Source organism: Pelophylax lessonae (assembly GCF_965119305.1).
Source record: "Pelophylax lessonae genome assembly, chromosome: 3".
Lineage (NCBI taxonomy): Eukaryota > Metazoa > Chordata > Amphibia > Anura > Ranidae > Pelophylax > Pelophylax lessonae.
In genome coordinates, this window is record NC_138770.1 from 264,823,524 (window position 1) to 264,844,289 (window position 20,766).

The window sequence follows — 20,766 nt, forward strand, 5'->3', positions numbered from 1 at the left end:
GTCAGAGCCCTGCTCTCCTGTATGGGAAATCGGATGAAAACGGACAACCTGTCCGTTTCATCTGATCCAATCCTCCAGACAGATGGAAAATAGGGTTACCATCCGTCTGGATTTCACGGACAGGAACAGATTGGATAGAAGTGAGTGTCAGCGGACGTGTCACAGCTGACATCTGCTGCTCCATAGAGGTGCATGGAAAAAAAAAAAAACTGACAGGCGGACCTGATCGGAAAATCCACGTGGAAGGGGCCTATCTGAAAACTGAGATAAACTGAAATGAAAACTGAACACTGGGGCCCTGTTCACACCTTAGGGCTCTTTCACACGAGCGCTCCGATCAGATCCCCAGTTTTTTGGCCGGATCTGATCGGATGCTCCATGCTCCGCTGACACTCACTTCTATCCAATCCGATCCGTGAAATCCGGACAGATGGAAACCCTATTTTCCATCCTTCCAGGGGATCGGATTGGATGACAGCGGACAGGCGGTCCGCTCTCATCCGATTCCCCCATAGAGATGCATGGGGCTCTGACACCTCCCTCTCCGCACACAGAGCGGAGAGGGAGATGTCACCTTCCTGCTCAGCGGGGAACTGTGTTTACGATCCCTTGCTGAGCAGCATGGATCCGCCTACGGAGGTGGACCGTGTGAAAGAGCCCTTAGTGTTTTTTTTAGCTCTTAAAACACTCATCTCTTAAAGTGAAGTTCCACCCTAAAATTGAACTTCGGTCCATCTTCTTGCTCCAGGTCACCTAAAAAACAAATGGATAATTGCAATTTTTTTTTTCACTTACCTTGTTTTAGAAGAAAATATACTTACCTTACTTTCTCTTCCTCCCTCTGCGGCCACGGCCGTCGCCGTCACTTCCTGGCTTGCAATGATTCCTGGGAGCTGAACGTCATCGCTCCCAGGAATCAATGCGCCGATGTCAGTTCCAGTGCAGGCGCGTCATACCTTGCTAAACAGCTTCTGGGCTGTGCAGGGATGACGCTGCGACATCGGAAGGGACGGCGGGGCCGGTGCAGTGCATCGTGGGACCGAAGAGGACGCAGAAGAGGATTGCGCTGGCTTCAGCTGCCCACACCTGAGATGGCAGCGCTGGACAATACATTTTCAAGGTAAACGGCACCGGCCCCGCTCGTCACTTCCGGGTGACGCCGCATTCCCCTGCTAAACAGCTTCTGGGCATGCCCAGAAGCTGTTCAGGAATGCGGCGCCGCACTGGAAGTGACGAGAGGGGCCGGCGCAGGCGCATTCTGGGACAAGAAGACGCGGAAGAAGACACAGAAGAGGACCGCGCCGGCTTCAGCTGCCCACAAGAGAGATGGAAACGCTGTGGAAGAAATTTTATAAGTAAGTATTTCTTCTAAAAGGTAAGAGCAACCCGGGACAGATCAGAGGCTATCCATTGTGGAATGCACTAGCCCGGACTGTCCCGGGGGTATTTTTATTAAAAAAAGTATTCCCAGGGTGGAACTCCGCTTTAAGTTTCAAAACGCTCAAAAAGCAAAATCCCATTGATTTCAATGGCCCCTGTTTACAGATATGCGTTTTGTCGCCTGAAGCTCAAAAACGTAAGTACATGAGCTTCTTTTTTGGCAGATTACAAGCGTTTTTGGTCAGATGTCAATACCTGCCTCTATACACCTGCAAAAAATGCCTGGAAAACACCCCAAAAAAAGCCTGAAATCTAGACGCTCAGGTGTGAATGGAGCCTTAGGTAAACTGAAATGAAAACTGAGGTTAACTGAACAGAACTGAGCTGAAAATTGAGGTAAACTGAAATGAAAACTGAGGTAAACTGAACAGAACTGACCTGAAAACTGAGGTAAACTGAAATGAAAACTGAGGTAAACTGAACAGAACTGAAAATTGAGGTAAACTGAAATGAAAACTGAGGTAAACTGAACAGAACTGACCTGAAAATTGAGGTAAACTGAAATGAAAACTGAGGTTAACTGAACAGAACTGACCTGAAAATTGAGGTAAACTGAAATGAAAACTGAGGTTAACTGAACAGAACTGACCTGAAAATTGAGGTAAACTGAAATGAAAACTGAGGTTAACTGAACAGAACTGAGCTGAAAATTGGGGTAAACTGAAATGAAAACTGAGGTAAACTGAACAGAACTGACCTGAAAATTGAGGTAAACTGAAATGAAAACTGAGGTAAACTGAACAGAACTGAAAATTGAGGTAAACTGAAATGAAAACTGAGGTAAACTGAACAGAACTGAAAATTGAGGTAAACTGAAATGAAAACTGAGGTAAACTGAACAGAACTGACCTGAAAATTGAGGTAAACTGAAATGAAAACTGAGGTTAACTGAACAGAACTGACCTGAAAATTGAGGTAAACTGAAATGAAAACTAAGGTTAACTGAACAGAACTGAAAATTGAGGTAAACTGAAATGAAAACTGAGGTTAACTGAACAGAACTGAGCTGAAAATTGAGGTAAACTGAAATGAAAACTAAATTGAAGACAAACGTGCAAACTGATGTAATCTGAATCCCCTTTAATCATTTTTTTCTTAGCTATAACATGACTGAACAGATGACCCCGTGTGAAAGGGCATGCAGGCATTGCAGCACACCACCACACATGGTAACACACTACTGCGGTGCACTGCACTGGAAAGATGCTGCATTTTTTCCCTGAAAATGAATAGGCTTCCATAACACAATGCCCGTTAACAGGTGACACAAGGCAGGTGTGAATAAGCCCTCACTGTGGCATAGTTTGTCCCTGCCACGGTGCCATGACGAAGCACGTAGAGACTTGGTTGGATGTGGTGTGTGTAGAAGGTGTTTGGAGGGTTGTAGATGTAGACAACAGGATGGGAGGAATGCTGCGTATTGTATGATGATGTATTACATGGTGACTGCCTCTACCTATCCCGGTAGTGAAGCTGTCGGCAGTACAGGGCAGGGCTGTCCCTCCCCCGGATGTGTGTGAGGTGGTGCGGTCTTGCAGGCAGTGCTGGGATTCAGGACTGGGAGAAGGAAGAAGGCGGGGGAGGCCGCAGGGACTGGTCGCTTCCTCTCCCGGGTTGTGTGTGTGTGCGGTGGACGGACTGTGACTTGGTGTGAGGGAGGACATGCCGACACAGAGGGACAGCACCATGTCCCAGCCAGCAGCAGATCATTCCCACCAGGTCCGGGTAAAGGCGTACTTCAAAGGGTGAGTGTGCTCGGGGCAGGCTGGGAGAACAGGGGATGGGTCGGGGCAGGATGGGAGAGATCTGAGGGAACATCCTGTACAGGACTGGAGGGGATCCTGTGTGTGCTCACACTTCCAGCAGAGTTACAGATGATCTGGGGACACATGTGGACCACTTCCTGTGGGGGACTCCTTTCATTTATTCATCAAAGTCATATTAAACCCAAGAATGGAATAGATTGCACCTGTGTGTTGGCTTGCTGTTGTTGCATTGTTTTTGTGTTGTGCTGACATGCGTTACTGTTGTAAAAAAAAAAGTAGGGCTTGCTCTACATTGTTTCCAGTACGTATCAACAGCTATGTAGTAACTATGCGCCCATTCATATCTTGAGTATGCCATCCAGTTCTGGGCACCGGTCCTCAGGAAGGATGTGCTGGAACTGGAGAGAGTCCAGAGAAGGGCAACAAAAATAATTCGGGGAATGGAGGACATCAGCTATGAGGAAAGACTACAAGCACTGAACCTATTCCCTCTGTAGAAGAGACGATTGAGGGGGTATATGATATCAATGTACAAATACTGTACTGGCGACCCTAGCATAGGGAACACACTTTTCAGAGAAAGGGAATACAATAAGACACGTGGCCACTCACTAAAACTAGAGGAAAAACGGTTTAACCTTAAATTGTATAAAGGGTTCTTTACTGTCAGAGCAGTAAGGATGTGGAATTCTCTTCCACAAGCAGTCCTATCAGCAGGGAGCATTGATAGTTTTAAAAAACGATTAGATGGGCACCTTAAAGACCACAACATACAGGGGTATACAATGTACGGTTAACAGCAAACACACACATCATAGGTTGAACTGGATGGACTGGTGTTTTTTCTTTTCTTTTCTTTTTTTGAACCTCACTAAGTATGTAACATCAATAGTGTTGCACTACTCCCTTGGGAGCTGTTGGATACGGGTTCCCCTGGGTTACCATTAGCAACAGCATGGCAATTCAGCATTTTTCAAAGTGATTTGGCTCAGTCAGGAAACAGTCTAGGAGCTTTGGTTTTTGTGTTTTTATTGAGAACTTGTATGGGAGAAGGGAATGAGTGGGATACTCCCAACTTATATAACTATGCACAATCTGCTGGGACGACTGAATATTGCTGAATGCGGCAAGGCCACTGCTTCACCTTGGCAATAGTGATGAAGTAATGATAAATGGACCGCTTTAGATAAGCTGTACTGTACTGCAGAACACACTTCAGGGCCCTTCCTGGCACCCCCTTTTTTCCTATTCTTCAGAGCTTTGTAATTAGCACCCCCTTTACTATCATACTCTCCGTGTGAGCTAGCTCCTTGATCCCCTGACTTCACTGGAGTGGTCCTCCTTCGTGGGCCAGACCCTTTGGCAGGTTCCTCAGTACTCACGGACACTGTTTTTCCCAAGAGACTCTGCCAGCAGCTCCACTGTCAGCACTCTGGATCCTCTGCAGCTCAGCTCCACACTCGGTTCACTAGGCCGACTGCCTAAGACCACTTTCCTCTCACTCTGCAGGAGGAGAGACAGCCGTCAGCCTCCTCCTGGGACTCTGCTTGCCGCCAAAGACACCCCGTCACATGTCTCCTCAGTATTTATCGCCAATCCCAGGATGCATTGCAGAATGCCCTCCCACTGGGACTGCCATAAACATGATGTCACTGGCTAGGTTTCCTCCACTGTCCAACAAGCTTCCTCATTGGATGCAGTGGGGACACTCCCTTAGACCCAGTGAATCACACCTGGAAACATGTGACAGGCAACCTAATAGATCAGGCTCCCCTGATAAGCATATATATATATATAAAGTGGTAGTTGTGGAGTAATTATGTGGGTTCTATGAAAATACCCCTATGTCTATGAGTGAGTTGCCAACTTAACCAAAAATAGCATATAAAAAGGTTATTCTGCATAGACTGTAGAATGAAAGTTGGTTACTGTTGTTGGCAATGTAAGAGTCGGGGAACAATAATCAGTGTTATCATAGATATTGAATAAAGTATCACGTAAGGATTTAGGCTCCGTTCACATCTAGGCGTTTTTGGGGAGTTTTTCTGCTCTATGATCAGCTCTCAAAACGCCCAACAAGACAAATCCTATTCATTTCACTGGCCCCTGTTCACATCTGAGCGTTTTGACACTGTTTACAAAATGCCCAACGCTCAAAAAAGTACATGAGCTTCTTTTTGGGCAGATTACAGGCGTTTTCCATTGGTATCTATTCAATCAAAAAACGCCTGCACAAAAAACGCCTGAAAATCGCGGTAAAAAATGCGCGAAAACGCTACGCTCAGGTGTGAATGTAGTCTTACTACCGTGCAATTTACAAATAAGGAATTACCAGTGGTATATACAAGAAACAAGACTAACAAAACATATAAACAAATAATGACTGTACCGGCCGGTGCACAATGATCATAGTATCAAGGGAAAAGGAAATCATATAGATGATGTATTTCCACATTGGTGAGTCTATAACATGATATATTTTTCAAATGTAAATAGAATGTGATCCTCGTGATAGACTTCTGAGGAAGCTCGGACCCGTCTGATATGACTGAGTTGGTGCACCAGGAGTCTTATCAAAAGGATCACATTCTATTTACATTTGAAAAATATATCATGTTATAGACTCACCAATGTGGAAATACATCATCTATATGATTTCCTTTTCCCTTGATACTATGATCATTGTGCACCGGCCGGTACAGTCATTATTTGTTTATATATTTTGTTAGTCTTGTTTCTTGTATATACCACTAGTAATTCCTTATTTGTAAATTGCACGGTAGTAAATCCTTACGTGATACTTTATTCAATAAATATCTATGATGACACTGATTATTGTTCCCCGACTCTTACATTGCCGACAACAGTAACCAACTTTCATTCTACAGTCTATGGAGAATAACCTTTTTATATCCCCTGATAAGCAGCAGGAGCAATAAATGCTTTACCTAGCACCTACCTAACTAGGAGGGTGCTACATCCACCCCCCCCACCAAAAATGAGCCACGTCCCGTTGGCTCTGGGGCAACCGCCCCTACAAAAATCCTATCAAAAAAACCTAGGAGTATCCCACAAACCTGGAAAGGGATGAACAAGGAAATTAACATATGTACAAAATAAATTAAATAAAAAAATATATGGACATCTGCTGTACAAAATATACACATCATTTAAGAAAATGCACCCCCCACCAAACAAAACTCTGCTTGGTGAGTAATTTAAACATCCTGACTAACGATCTCTAAAAATGGTGTTTCCTGCAAGGAAAAAGAAGGGGTTAAACATCTCACAAATATACAGTGGTTACTGCTATCTCAATCAATACAGTGATGAGAAGACCCTCCCCGCAGGGGCAACCTTCTCATCCTAATCCCTGACTATTGCAGTCAGCATCTTCGGTAGCCCTTGACACGGAGATCAGGCCAATTCTCCAAGATGGTCCTGCACCTGCCACTAACTACCTGTTTTAGTCTTTTGCAATCCTCCTGAAGAGGTTCGGTCACTGGAGCCTGAGCGACCATACATCCCCTGGAGGGAAAATAAAGAGCCTCTTCAGGGGTCCCTAGCAACAACAGGGCACCCCCCACCAAACTCTTGGTAGGCTTGCCTGCCTCTTCCTGGGCAGCCATTTGACATAGTTCCAGGTCTGGCCCTTTGGCCCAAGTAGTTCATCTGGAACCCGAGGTAGAACCTTGAATGTTGATTTCCACTCTTGGTCTTGTTTTTGTAATCCAGGACCCTGGCCCGATGGCCCAAAGGGTCTGCGGAACAGCAGTAAGAACCAGTTCCAATTTCTGTAGAAGGACGGCCCTCCAGTTTAAGTGAGTTGAAAGTGAGTATCTCCCAACTTCTTTTGCAAAGATAGAAGGGCAAAGGGTAGTAGAAAGGGGACATGCATCCCAACAGCAACAACTTAAAGCAGAGTTCCACCCTACAAACATTTTTTTAGATAAAAATACCCCATGGGACAGTCAGGGCTAGTGCATTTAAACAACGATAGCCTCTGAACTGTCCCGTTTCACTTACCTTGAAAATGTCTTGTCCAGCAATGCCATCTCAGGTGTGGGCAGCTGAAGCCGGAGCGTCCTCTTCGGTGACGTCGGAGTCCCAAAATGCCCTGCTCGTCTCTTCCGGGGCAGGCACGTCATCCTTGCACAGCTTCTGGGCATGCCCAGAAGCTGTTCAGCAGGGAATGACACGCCTGCACCGGAAGTGACGAGCAGGGCTGGTGCAGGCGCATTGACTCCTGGGATCGATGACGCTCATCCCCCAGGAGTCAATGCAAGGAGGAAGTGACGGCGCGGGCCGTGGCCGCAGAGGGAGGAAGAGGAAGGAAGGGAATTATATTTTCATTAAAAAGAAGGTAAGTGTAACAAAAAAAAAATGTAAATTATCCAATTCTTTTTCAAGTAAATAAAGCAAGCGGACGGTGAAAAAAAAATTTTCAGGGTGGAACTCCGCTTTAACCACTTAAGCCCCGGAAGATTTTACCCCCATTCCGACCAGGGGGTATTTTGCGATTCGGCACTGCGTGACTTTAACGGACAATTGCGCGGTCGTGCGATGCTGTACCTAAACGAATTTGGCGTCCTTTTTTTCCCACAAACAGAGCTTTCTTTTGGTGGTATTTGATCACCTGTGCGATTTTTTGATCACGCGCTATAAACAAAAAAAGAGCGTCAATTTTGCAAAAATAGCAATATTTTTCAAATTTTTTTATATGAAATTCCCCAAAAAAAAATTTAAAAATCAAAATTTTTTTACTTTTTCGGCCAATTTGTTTTATGCTACCTATGTTTGGTAAAAAAAATCGCAAAAAGCGTATTTTGATTGGTTTGCGCAAAAGTTATCGCGTTTACTAACAAAGGGAAAGATTTCTGTCATTTTTGTTGTTTTTTTTTTTTAACGTGTAATGGCGGCGATCTGCAATTTTTTTTGCGGTACTGCGACATTGGGGCGGACAGATCGGACCCTTGACTGACATTTTTGACACTTTTGGGGTTACCAGTGACATTTCTACAGTAATCAGTGCTATATATATGCACTGTTACTGTAAAAATACACTGGTAGTGAAGGGGTTAACTTTATTTGGGAGGGAGGGGCTGTGTGTGTCCCTAGGGGCGTGCTTTCTACTGTGATTGGCTGGGGCTTGAGCTGTATGGACACTGATCAACGGATCTACATACTAGATCCGAGTGATCAGTATCCTAACAGCAAGGAGAATGACAGACAGCTTGTTTACACAAGCTGCCTGACATTCTCCCTCTCCCCCGCCGATCGCCGAGTGACCGGCGGACATCGGGTCCGCCGGTCACACGCGCGGGGGGGTCCGTGACCACGCGGGAGCGGGAGCGCACCTCCGGCGGCGCGCGCTCGCTCCCTAGACCCTCACAAGCTAGTGACGTAGCCCTACGTCACTTTGCCTGTGAGGGGCTGACTGCCGACGTAGATCGGCGTTAGGCAGTCGGCAAGTGGTTAACTTGTTTTAGCTCAGTTCTGAATGTAGGCTAGCCAGCCATTTTCCTTTTTTGGAGTGTTTATCTTTCCTCTGGAAAGTCCTCTTTAAATGTAATAGTCCGGGTGAGGAATTCTGACAAGTTTGCCATGTTCATCTCGGACACATACCGACCAGGCCTGGCCCGATGCGTCTGGGCGGCGAACCTCTACTCGGTTCAGGTAGATGGACCGCCCATAATTCCACTGAGTTTTGAAGGCTAAGAAATTCTTCCAGAGAGCTGCCGTGGTGGAGTTCCTGTAGGATTTGGGGACGAACAGGAAGTCCCATATGACCTCATCACACCAAGACTCTCTCTTTTCTTAAATTTCCAGCATAACCTCTCATGGAGCATAAGGGTAATCATACCCGTATTCCATGGCAACCTTTCTCTGTAGCCATCGCTGCATTCTTGAGAACCAGGGAAGGGTTTTCTGGTTCCTTCTCCCAGCTGGTGAAAATGGGGTCTCTTCACACCTGATCAGGGAGTTGTAGGCCTCATTTTGATCCAGAGCCCGGGCATAGTTCTTGGGTGGGGTTAAATCTGGGACCCGACTGGCATAGGCCTCACAGAACCCAGACTCTGGGTGAGCTCCCCCCTTACCACAGAGATTCGATTAAATCTGTAAACAATCAAATAGCCATCGCTTCCTTTCCAGTCCTAATAGACCAATTTAGATCAGATTTGTTAATCTGAGTCAGTTGGAAAATTATTGATCATTTTGCATTAATTGTACTGAGATACTTTGTATACAATTGTATTTTGATTGATCCATTTTTGGGCTTAAAAGGTAGAAACAGAGATACAGTTGATAACTTCCAATCATAACTTAACCCTCCCTTTTAGATTGTAAGCTCTAACGAGCAGGGCCCTCTGATTCCTTTTGTTCCAAATTGTAGTGTAATTGTAATGTCTGCCCTCATTTTGTTAAGCGCTGCGCAAACTGTTGGCGCTATATAAATCCTGTATAATAATAATAATAATAACTTATGGTCGTATCTTAGCCACTTGCTGACCCGCCACAGTACATTTACTGCGATACGTGCAGGATCAATAATGTACATGTATGTCATTATGCCTGCTCCAGTTTCATAACAGAAAGTAGAAAATATATATATTTTTTACATTTTTGGTGTTTTTTTTTTCATTTGTATAAACTAAAAAATCAAAAACCCAGTGGTGATCAAATACCACCAAAAGAAAGCTCAATTTGTGTGAAAAAAAAAAAAACTGATCTAAACTTCGCTTGGGTACAGTGTTGCATCACTGTGGATTTGACAAAGTAGCACGGTGCTGAATAGCAAAAAATGGCCTGGTTATGAAGGCGGTAAACCTATATTAATCCATGTCCCCTTCCCTGTGTGTGTCATATTAACTAAATGGGTTGTTGATTTTTCCTATCAGAAAATAAATTGCTCATAAGTGTGTATGGCCATGATAGGAATTGATAATCTGCAATATAATAAATTTGTGTTTTTGGTTTAAAATCCACTTTAAACTGGATTTTTTTTTTGTAGTATTTGCAAATGGATTTCTATATATCGGTGTATATTATTGTATATACAATATGTGAATACTTGAATCACATTATTGACATTCTATGGTATTTGTACTATGTTATGCCGCATGTTTTGGGCTCTTAGTTGTTGCGGCCCCAGAGTCCCTGTTGTTCTTTTTGTATGGTATGTGGTTCAAATAATCAGTAAATATTCATACAGAGGTAAATTTGTTTAACAGAAATTCTAAAAAATCTTACCATCAGTGACTCAACAGATTTTGTTAGAAAGCTCTTAAAAATGTTTGGTTGCCATGGCAATGATTTGAATTGAAACCTTCAGTTTTTTTGAGATGCACAGAAGGGATGTAATGTTTATGCCTGGGACATTACCACATGCCATATAAAAAATGTTTGTAACAGACAATGGAAGTGCCACTTCTCAAACTTTACTAGCGCATTACAGTTAGTACATTTTTTTCAAATGGAAACCAAATTTACTGTTAAATTCTTTAGTTTAGATGATAAAAGAGAAACATCCTTCGCCTTTGGCTTTTCTAGCCACTATGGTTTAAAACAATGAGCAAATTGACCCCATGAATTAGAAATGTATTTAAATGACATTTGAACTGTACATGGCTAGTTGAAGAGCCCGTTCACACTATGCGCAGTGGCTGGAATTTCTTTCACATGATCAATGCTGCGCAGTGTGTCGGACCTGGCAGTGTTCTCCTGTTATTCACCTTATAAGGTGGGGCTTCGCTTCTGTCCGTCATTCTTTCCTAAGGTGGTCTCTGATTTTCATTTGAATATAGACATTGTGTTGCCTTCCCTGTGTCCTAGGCCTAAACATCCGAAGGAAATTGCCTTGCATGCCTTGGATGTGGTCCAGACAATTGGGGTGTACCTGGCAGCGACTGAGTCTTTCAGGAAGTCAGACTCTTTGTGCTCACGGATGGCCCGTAAAGTGTTGTCTGCTTCCTCTGCGAGCTTTTACAGATGGCTCAGAGAGACGGTGGTTCAGGCCTGTACCATCAGGGGGTCAGGTTCCTTCTTGCCTTGTCTAGGCGCACTGTATCAGGAAGCTTAGTGCCTCCTGGGCCTTCCATCAGCAGGCGTCAGTGATGCAGGTTTCCAAGGAGGCCACCTGGTCATCGGTGCACGTTTTTGCAATGTTTTATGAAGTGGATGTGTTGGCATCTGCGATGCTTTCCTTTGCCGCAAGGTTTTGCAGGCTGCTGTTTAAGAGGACCTGATCCTCCTTTGAGGGTGTATTGTTTTTTAAGGTGGGCTCCAGTTGTTTGTTTGAGCCCCTGTTGTCTGGTTAGCTAATAGAAATTTTTTATTGTTTAACACTGCTTTGGGACATCCCAATGGTTAAGAATATTAGAAGCTGTGTCTGTCAATGAACGAAAGAGAAAATGGGATTTTTGACTTGCCGTAAAATCCATTTCTCTGATGTTCATTAACGGACACAGCACCCACCCCTCTGTGGAGTTATAATTCTCCTGACACTGCTTGTAACAAAACTGAGTGACTGTAGCAGAGAGAGGGAGTATACCCCCTGGGACTTCCCATGGATGTAGCCAGAATTTTTTTCTTTCAGCCTAGTGTCCTTCTCTTGTAGGGGGCAGTATAACCAATGGTTAAGAATACCTGAAGCTGTGTCTGTCAATGAACAATGAACATCAGAGAAATGGATTTTACGGTAAGACAATAATCCATATTTGCACTATTGCTTATCAAATCTATATTTTCAATAAAAATCAATTTTTAGTGCACACAAGCACAATAGAATACCAATTTATTTGGTAAAATATAAAAGATGAAGTTAAGAAGGGTAAATGGATACCAAATACGTCAAACCTCAAAATTGTTTGCGCCTGAGACATTTTGAAAAACTACGATACTCAAAGTTGTCTATAGGCAACTTTTTGAAAGCCTTTACAGCACATCAGTTTAGGCTCTTAACTCATGTCCTCAGGACCCACTAACAGGCCAGATTTTAAGTATTGTCTTGGGGAGATGCAGACTGGAATACTGCAATCACTGAGCAGCAATTGATATCACCTTTGATGTATTTTAGTTATCTTGCAAACCTGGCCTGTTGTTAGGTCCTGAGGATAGGAGTTGAGAGCCACTTAGTTACCAGTGAATGGCCCTAAAATTATTGCTCTTACTTGACATATGTGCCAGTACCTAGTGACCCAATTGTCATTGCTTGCGTGCATAAATGTGAGGGGCTTTTAATATTTTGTTGGGTTGTGTTTTAATTTATTTTGTATAAATTTTCGTTTTTTAACTTTAGCCATAAATTGACAGCTTTGAAACCAAAAGTGCTCAGAGCTGAGATCTTCTGGGTTTGCACTACACAGGGAAAAATCAGCAAATGGATGTTCACTCATCTCCCACCAATCTAAATATCTCCTAAATGATGCATGTTTAGGAGATATTTACAATACCTACAGGTAAGCTTTATTATAGGCCTACCCTTAGGTACAACTTAAACAAATGGACTTTTTCTACCACTTTAAGTACATTTTAGAGCACACAAATGTAATATGTTAATTAGTTACACTTTAAAAGCCCCTACAGATCTTCACTCCACTGTGAATAATGACCGTAGAGTTATTTCTCTCACTCTTGCATGCCCAGTGATACAGAACATGTGTAGTGCAAGTTATGTTTTCATACATAGGTGCCCCAGAGGGGTGTGTTTACATTTGTATGTGGGGTACAGTGGACTCATTTAGGAGGGGTTTAAGCCCTTGAATGTAATGTTTCTTTTTTGACACAGATTCTCTTTGAGACACTGGAGGGGAGCGCAGATTGTGAAAATGGGGATCCTTTACACTTCAGGGGGTCAAAAAAAAAAAAAAGCAATTGTCTAATTCCTTTCTCCAGAAACTGACAGTTGACTTGTAAAAGATGCACACACTCCTGGCACCCTCCCCCCGCCACTTATATAACCCTTACATTAGTGCAGAGCTAAACAAATCTCATCCTGGCCCCTGGGCTTTTGTTTGCCATCCTCATCCGCCTCCCACTTGCCGGCCACGCTATAGCCGAAAGACGGCTACAGCGCAATCGTCCAGTTCGAGGAGGGTGTCTATTGACGTCCTCCCAGTGTCACCTCATCAGTGCACAAGGAGAAAATAATTATTTGCTAAATTTTACAACAGAAACTAAGAATTTTTTTTTTTTTCAGAATCTGTATTTTTTTTTTTTTGCTAAAAAATAAAAAATTCAGTGATGAATAAATACCACCTAAAAAAAGCTCTATTTGTGTGAAAAAAAATTATAAAAGTTGTCATTCAAAGTATGAAGATTGGCCTGGACAGGAAGTGGGTAAAAGTGGCAGGTAGGCAAAAGGTTAAAAAAAAAAAAAAAAAAAAAAAAAAAAGAAATCTGGCTCCTAACCTTTTTAGCCAGCTTCTAGATTCACAGCAAAATTGTCAAGCCCTGCATTAGTGGCAGTAACAAACTTTTTTTTTTTCTTCACATTTTGAACAGGAATGGGCTCGGGCATGTTCGAATTTGCACGTGCCCTATCCCGCCAGGAAGCCAACACTGTGCTCCGTTAATCACCGGCACAGAGACATTGGCTGATCCGTGCAGCTGCGGATCTGGAAATCTCCCACTGCCTGTGATTGGAGAACTTCAGTGTCGGTCTCCTGGTGGGATCGGGCACATGCAAACTCGAACACGGCCAAGCCCATCTCTAATTTTGAATAGAGTAAAGAATGTTTTGCAGCGCAGCCACTGCTTATTAACCGCTTGCCGACCGCCGCAAGTAGATTTACTGCGGCGGTCAGCCCCTGCCAGGCAGAGTGACGTTAATTAACGTCACTAGCCTGGGAGGGTCTGGGGAGCGAGCGTGCGCCCGCGGAGGTGCGCTCCCGCGCGGTCACGGAGCCCCCCGCGCGTGTGACTGGCGGACCCGATGTCCGCCGGTCACTCGGCGATCGGCGGGGGAGAGGGAGAAAGTCAGGCGGCTTGTGTAAACAAGCCACCTGTCATTCTCCTCGGTGTAAAGACACTGATCACACAGATCTACTATGTAGATCCGTTGATCAGTGTCCTTACAGCTCAAGCCACAGCCAATCACAGTAGAAAGCACGCCCCTAGGGACACACACAGCCCCTCCCTCCCAAATAAAGTTAACCCCTTCACTACCAGTGTATTTTTACAGTAACAGTGCATATATATAGCACTGATTACTGTAGAAATGTCACTGGTAAACCCAAAAGTGTCAAAAATGTCAGTCAAGGGTCCAATCTGTCCGCCGCAATGTCGCAGTACCGCAAAAAAAATCGTAGATCGCCGCCATTACGCGTTAAAAAAAAAAACAACAAAAATTACAAAAATCTTTCCCTTTGTTAGTAAACGCGTTAACTTTTGCGCAAACCAATAAAAATACGCTTTTTGCGATTTTTTTTTTTTTTTTTTTTTTTTTTTTTTTTACCAAACATAGGTAGGATAAAACAAATTGGCCGAAAATGTTAAAAAATTTTGATTTTTACATTTTTTTGGGGGGAATTTCATATAAAAAAAATGTGAAAAATATTGTTATTTTTGCAAAATTTACGCTCTTTTTTTGTTTTGTAGCGCAAAAAGTAAAAATCGCACAGGTGATCAAATACCACCAAAAGAAAGCTCTGTTTGTGGGAAAAAAAGGGACGTCAAATTCGTTTAGGTACAGCGTCGCACGACCGCGCAATTGTCCGTTAAAGTCACGCAGTGCCGAATCGCAAAATAGCCCCTGGTCTTTTAGCAGGAAAATCCTCCGGGGCTTAAGTGGTTAATGACAGCCAAAATGTGGCCAGCAAAAAAAAAAAACCCACAAAGCTCTGCATTTGTTTTTTGGCACGTTTGCTGCGCAAAGGCCAACCCATTGAAGTAAATGGGCCACCCAATGCTATCACATGGAAAAAAATAAAGTGTTCAGCGCAGAGGTAAATGGGGCCTTAGGCAGTTGTTACCAGAAGTGCTTTACCTGTTGGTGATTTCCCCCTATCTTTTGTTCCAGTGAGATCTCAAAAATTGGATTTCTCATCGCTTCCTGTGAGGAAGACAATGGTCACTAGACCAAATAGAGAGGGTAAATCTCTCCATCAGGGCATTGACAGCAATAAAATCTGTTCGAGGTTCTAACTTTTTTTTTTATTTTTTTATTTAATCTCTTCAAATTTCACTAACATACACATTGAGGGCCTATCCACATGTATCTGTTTAAGGCTTGTTTGCACTTGTATTGCCCTCCATTTACCACAGTTGACAGGCGGCTGGGAGGAAGCGTGGCCTCCTGGACACCTTTGAAAACTTGCAGCACCATGTTGCGACCTCCATGCATTGCATTCTCCTGAATTGTGGCAGTACTACCATGGTGTATAAATTTTACTGTGGCTGCATAAAAATGCATTTCTAGTAGAAATCTCATTATTTACTATGTGGCTGGTTCACATCTTTGCCCAGCGATGCAGGTCTAGCCTGGGGCCTGGTATCTATAGCATCCAGTCAAATTCCTATCTTTTGCTATTAACAGTTTTCATTCAGGATGGTACAATATGTCATTCCCCATTTCTCCAAGAACCTTCTACCTGAAAAAGAAAAAGTACAGTCATTCACCCTATACAGAGTTTTTCAGTGCCAGCTCTGGTGCAGTAAAGCGGATAGTCAGCTACTGTACAAGTTACATTACTAACCTGGACTCCCTTTGATGCTAAATACTGGGTTTCATTTTATACCTGTTCCTGGGTGGAGAGGGAACCAAAAACGCATGACTTTATTAAGTATAAAGCAAGCTTGGCTCTGTACGCTCGTGCCGCAATGTGATTGAAATAGCGTTGCACTTAGCGGTTACTAGCCCAACCACGGCAGAGCCGAATGCATAGATCCCACTGGATAATTAGAGAAGGGCATGGTGTGTACCCACATTAGGGATGCTGAGGTTAGCTAAATGTTACTTGGCCTACTTAGCTTGTTTAGCATTTCTGATGGTACCCAGTATGAACTGAGGACACTCTCTTCAGATTAGTCAGTGTGCCCCTCTCCTCTTGCACTGTGGTTTGTCCATTGCAGTCTGCCTCAAAGCACACAAGATGCATATACTCTGTGTTTGTTTCTGGCTTTATTCACAACTAGGCGTTATTGTCAACTAGGAAAAGTCAGTGGTTGAAAAACTGCCTCTGTTTTCCCATCAAACCAGCATGCCATTGTTAGGTTGACCTGCGTGAACTGTGTTGAAGGTTGAGACTGGTGGGTCTTGTTCTTCAGGCTCCTACCAATACTCTGCATGTCAACCACTGGGAGTCTTTACATTGTTCTGTCTTTTACAAATGTTAACATGCAGTGCAGCACCTTATTAGTCATAGTCTATTTTAAAGCCCTACTCCAACCAACCTCTATCTAGTTTTTATTTCAGTCTCTGTCTCCACTGGAAGGAGTTCCTAGCATTTCCTGTTTTGGTGACATGGAGAGTTAAGGACGGTTTTTATTGTAGACCCGTGTTCAGGTCACCCCAGCTTTCTAACGTCTCATCCCCTGGTGTTTCTAGGATGGAAAGTGAGGGAATCTTTGCAGGCAAGTTACAGACAGCAGTAAAACACCTTCTAGAAACCTTATTTTATCCTATGCTAAAAAAAAAGTCTTGGTTGGAGTTGCGCTTTAAGGGCCCATTCACTTCTGGTGCGTTTGGACAGCCCTGGGCAGACATGCAATATTGCATGCAGTATTTTTTTAGTACAATATGAAGTGACGCAGTTCATTGCATCACACTGTGCTGCAGGAAACTGAATTTAATGAAATGTCAGTTTGTGACACTAGAATGTGCTGCTTACAGCGCTTGGCACTGCTGTCTTCACACCACACACAAAAGCTGCTGATTTTAAATGGGCGCTAAAAATTCTGCAACAATTTAGATTGTCCCCAAAATAAATCGGTAGTGTTTATCTAAGATTTGTTTGTGTTTCTAATTTAATACCTCTAATAGAATTAGTTTAAAGCCCAACTCCTAATAACTTCCCACGTCAGGCAGCGCTCTCTGATGCTGCGGAAGTGGACTGTCCTTTGCCATCGGACCATTTATTTGTGATGATGGCATCAGGACCTTAGACTGCCGGAGCATAGAAGAGAAGATGCTTTGGGGAGGATTGGGTAAGCAAATCTACTTTAACAAATCCCCTAAGCCTAAATGAGCAATTAACCCATTCAGTGTGGACTCAGCCCCACTGCAAAGGATCATTTTCAAGTTTCTTGGAGTTGGGCCAGTAATCAGAATGCATTAGATGATGAGACTCTATAGCAGGGATATGTAAACTGCGGCCCTCCAGCTGTTGCAAAACTACAAATCCCATCATGCCTCTGGGTGTCATGCTTGTGGCTGTCAGAGTCTTTCTATGCCTCATGGGACTTGTAGTTCTGCAACCATCTGGAGGGCCAGTGTTTGCATATCCCTGCTCTATAGAGATTCATTGATTCCATTGAAAAATCAGCCACACTGCTTTCTGCTTGCTCATTTCCCATATCCATTTGAGGCCTTTGCCATCTTTGCATACTTTTTCGCATTATAAATATTTATCTGCTTTTAGGTCATTTTACCTAAAAGGTTACTGGATTCTTTTATCTGTTTGAGGCACTTGTGGTGATATTTGTTAAAGGAGAGGTTTTGGATGACTAAAAAACATGCATGACTCCTTTTTGCAGCATTGGTCTGATGCTACATCTGTCCTTGCCGACTACGCCGAAGAACTGCTTTAGCTTCACATGCGCTGAGACCGGAAACCAGTTGTCAGTCAGGCATCTGGGCAGATCCCGACAATATGGTGGGGATCCTTCAAGAGCCTGGAGCAGTTTTGTGATTCTGGGTCACAGGAGAGCACTATAGGAGTATGGCTGAAAAAGCTTTGGCTATACAGTGGATATAGAAAAGAATCACTCCCTTTTAAAATAATTGCATTTAGTGGCTTTGCAGCCTGAAATGAAGACACAATTTTTGTTTTATCCAGCTGTATTTACTATTTCAACTTACAACATTCAAGTGAAAGAATTTAACATTAACATGTGAGATAATTAAATACTGAGTCACTGAGTTGGAAACAGGATCATCCCCCCCTTAAAGTATAACTCCACTTTTGTTGAGAAAAAAACATTCCCCTCTGGGTGATCTCTGTACATTGCAAGGATTTGAACAAACTATGTTGCAGATTTCTACCTTTTTGTTATTCCAGAAGAAATCCTTGTTTGATCCGCTGTGCCTTTGTGCTGAGTGGATCTAATGGGAGTGGTTTCATAATTATCTATTAGCTGTGGCAGCTGCAGGGCTCTAATGAGGGAAGCTGCTGGGTCTGCATCCCTTTAGACGTGTTTCTATTGGGAGTATCTCACCAAAAATGACATTTTTGTTGCAGGGGATGCCAGAAATCTGACTTGTATCGTAGGCAGACTTCTGGGAAAATTGGTGAGCCAATCACACAAGCAGGAAATTGTTTCTTGGTTGTGGTCAGTACACATTCTGTATACAGAACACCTCCAGGTAGCCATATTGCATTGCATTCTCAGAAAATTACAACAGCTGCAGATTGAAAAGGAAAGGTCATTCTTAATATTTAATTACATTAGTATTTGTGTCGCAATTGTATACGCTATATTGTTTTTTCTTTATTTGCTATTTTTTCCCTACGAAAATGGAGTACCCTTTAAGTGTGCTTTTTGTTGAACAACCTTTTGTTTTAATTACAGCCTTTAGGGCTCTTTCACACAGGCGGACTGTTCAGATCCGCCTGTCTGTGTTTTTGGCGGATCTGAACGGTCCCCCCATGCATCCCTATGGGGCATCGGATGTCAGCAGAGACATATCCGCTGACATCCGATCCGTCAAATCTGGACGGATGGAAACTCTATTTTCCATCCGTCCAGCGGATCGGATGAGAACGGACCGATGGTCCGATCCCATCTGATTTCCCCATAGAGATATATGGGGAACTGACAGCTGTGTCTCCGCACACAGTGCGGAGAACAGCTGTCATCCTCCTGCTCATCTGGGGATCGGCGGATCGATTCCCCGCTGAGATAAACAGAGTCCGTCCGACGGACGGGCTGTGTGAAAGAGCCCTTAGACTGTTGAGATGTCTCTACGAACTTTGCACATCTAGACTTTGCAATATTTGCACACTCTTCTTTTCAGAACTGCTCAAGTTCATTTAAACTTGATGGTGACCATTTGTGGTCTTCAAGTCATTACACAGATTTTCAATGGGGTTTAAGTCTGGGGTCTGACTAGGCCATGCAAGGACATTCATTCCCCTTTTTCTCCTTCGGCCACTGTGTGGTCCTTTCTGCTGTGGGCTTTGGGTCATTGTCATGTTGGAAGGTAAATCTTATTCTCATTGGCAACCTTCTGGCAGAGGGCAGCAGATTTTCCTCATGGTATTTTGCCTTAATCCATTTTTCCTTCTATCCTGACAAGTGCTTCAGTTCCTGCTGCAGAGAAACCCTCATAACAGGATATTACCAACTATGAGCTGTATTGGATTTCCGCCAGACCTATTGGTGTTGAGGCCATATAACTCAGTTTTAGTCTCATCTGACCATAACACATTTTTCCATGTGGCCTCAGATTCTTCAAGATGTGTATAAAGTGGTCAGATAAGCGTAGTTGTACTAGTAAATACAACTGGATAAAACAAAAACTGTGTCTTCATTTTAGGCTGCAAAGCAACAAATTGGGATTATTATTTTAAAGGGGGGGATTCTTTACTATAACCACTGTATATCTCTTTAAAATTGGTTGCCTAAAGCTAAGCATAGATGGAAGGAAATTCAGCCAGTTGAGCAGAGACTGGCTGAATTTTCGATCAGTGTGGTCATCCCTGCTCAACAGAAGTAAATCATTTCATCGGCTTCTGTGGAAGAGACATGCTAGAAAACTTTTGTTGATCGATGGGTGCAGCCGGTGATCAGTGCATTTTGACAACGGAGAGTTCTACTGTCAGCATACAATGTGTCTGGTGGTAGGGGAGAGGGATTCCTCCATCCACCATGGATGCCAACCTGCTGGCTGAATTAAAGAAAAAAAAACAGAAGAGTAAAAGAAGCTCCACTTAGGTGGGAACTGTGGCAGTGAGATCTCATTACTGAAGATTTCAAGAGCGAAAAACTCAGGGAGTGACTTGGCCTCCAACACTTCTGGCTTAAATTTGCTTTTTAGAAGCAAAGTAGTCAAGTGTTTATAAAAATTTAAAAATAAAAGAAAAATGCAGCGCTCACAAAAAATTGATAAAATATTGTGCAAAAAAAAATTATATATATATTGTATATAGACAATATATTCATAAATATAAATGTAATCCTATATGAAAAAAATAGAATCAGATAAAATTAAATAAAGTATGAATGTGCAAAGTGGTCCAAATAATCTAAAAAAAAAAAAAAAAAAGCTATTTTTTTTAGATTTGGACCACTTTGCACATTTATACTTTAATTTTATCTGATTCTATTTTTTTCATCTATGATTCATTTTTTATGTATTAATTTATTGTCTATAATACAATTCTATATGTATGTATTTTTC

The 20,766-nt window shown here is 43.0% G+C and overlaps 1 protein-coding gene across 1 annotated transcript in view; it reads left to right on the forward strand.

Annotated features, from left to right (window-relative positions):
• Positions 1–2,960: 2,960 nt before the first annotated feature.
• Positions 2,961–20,766, forward strand: part of PRKCI (protein kinase C iota) — a 202,042-nt gene continuing 184,236 nt past the window's right edge. Inside the window, exon 1 of the mRNA XM_082252559.1 lies at positions 2,961–3,185. Coding sequence (XP_082108685.1) covers positions 3,103–3,185 — 83 coding nt within the window. The 5' untranslated portion in view covers positions 2,961–3,102. The remainder of the gene's footprint in view (positions 3,186–20,766) is intronic.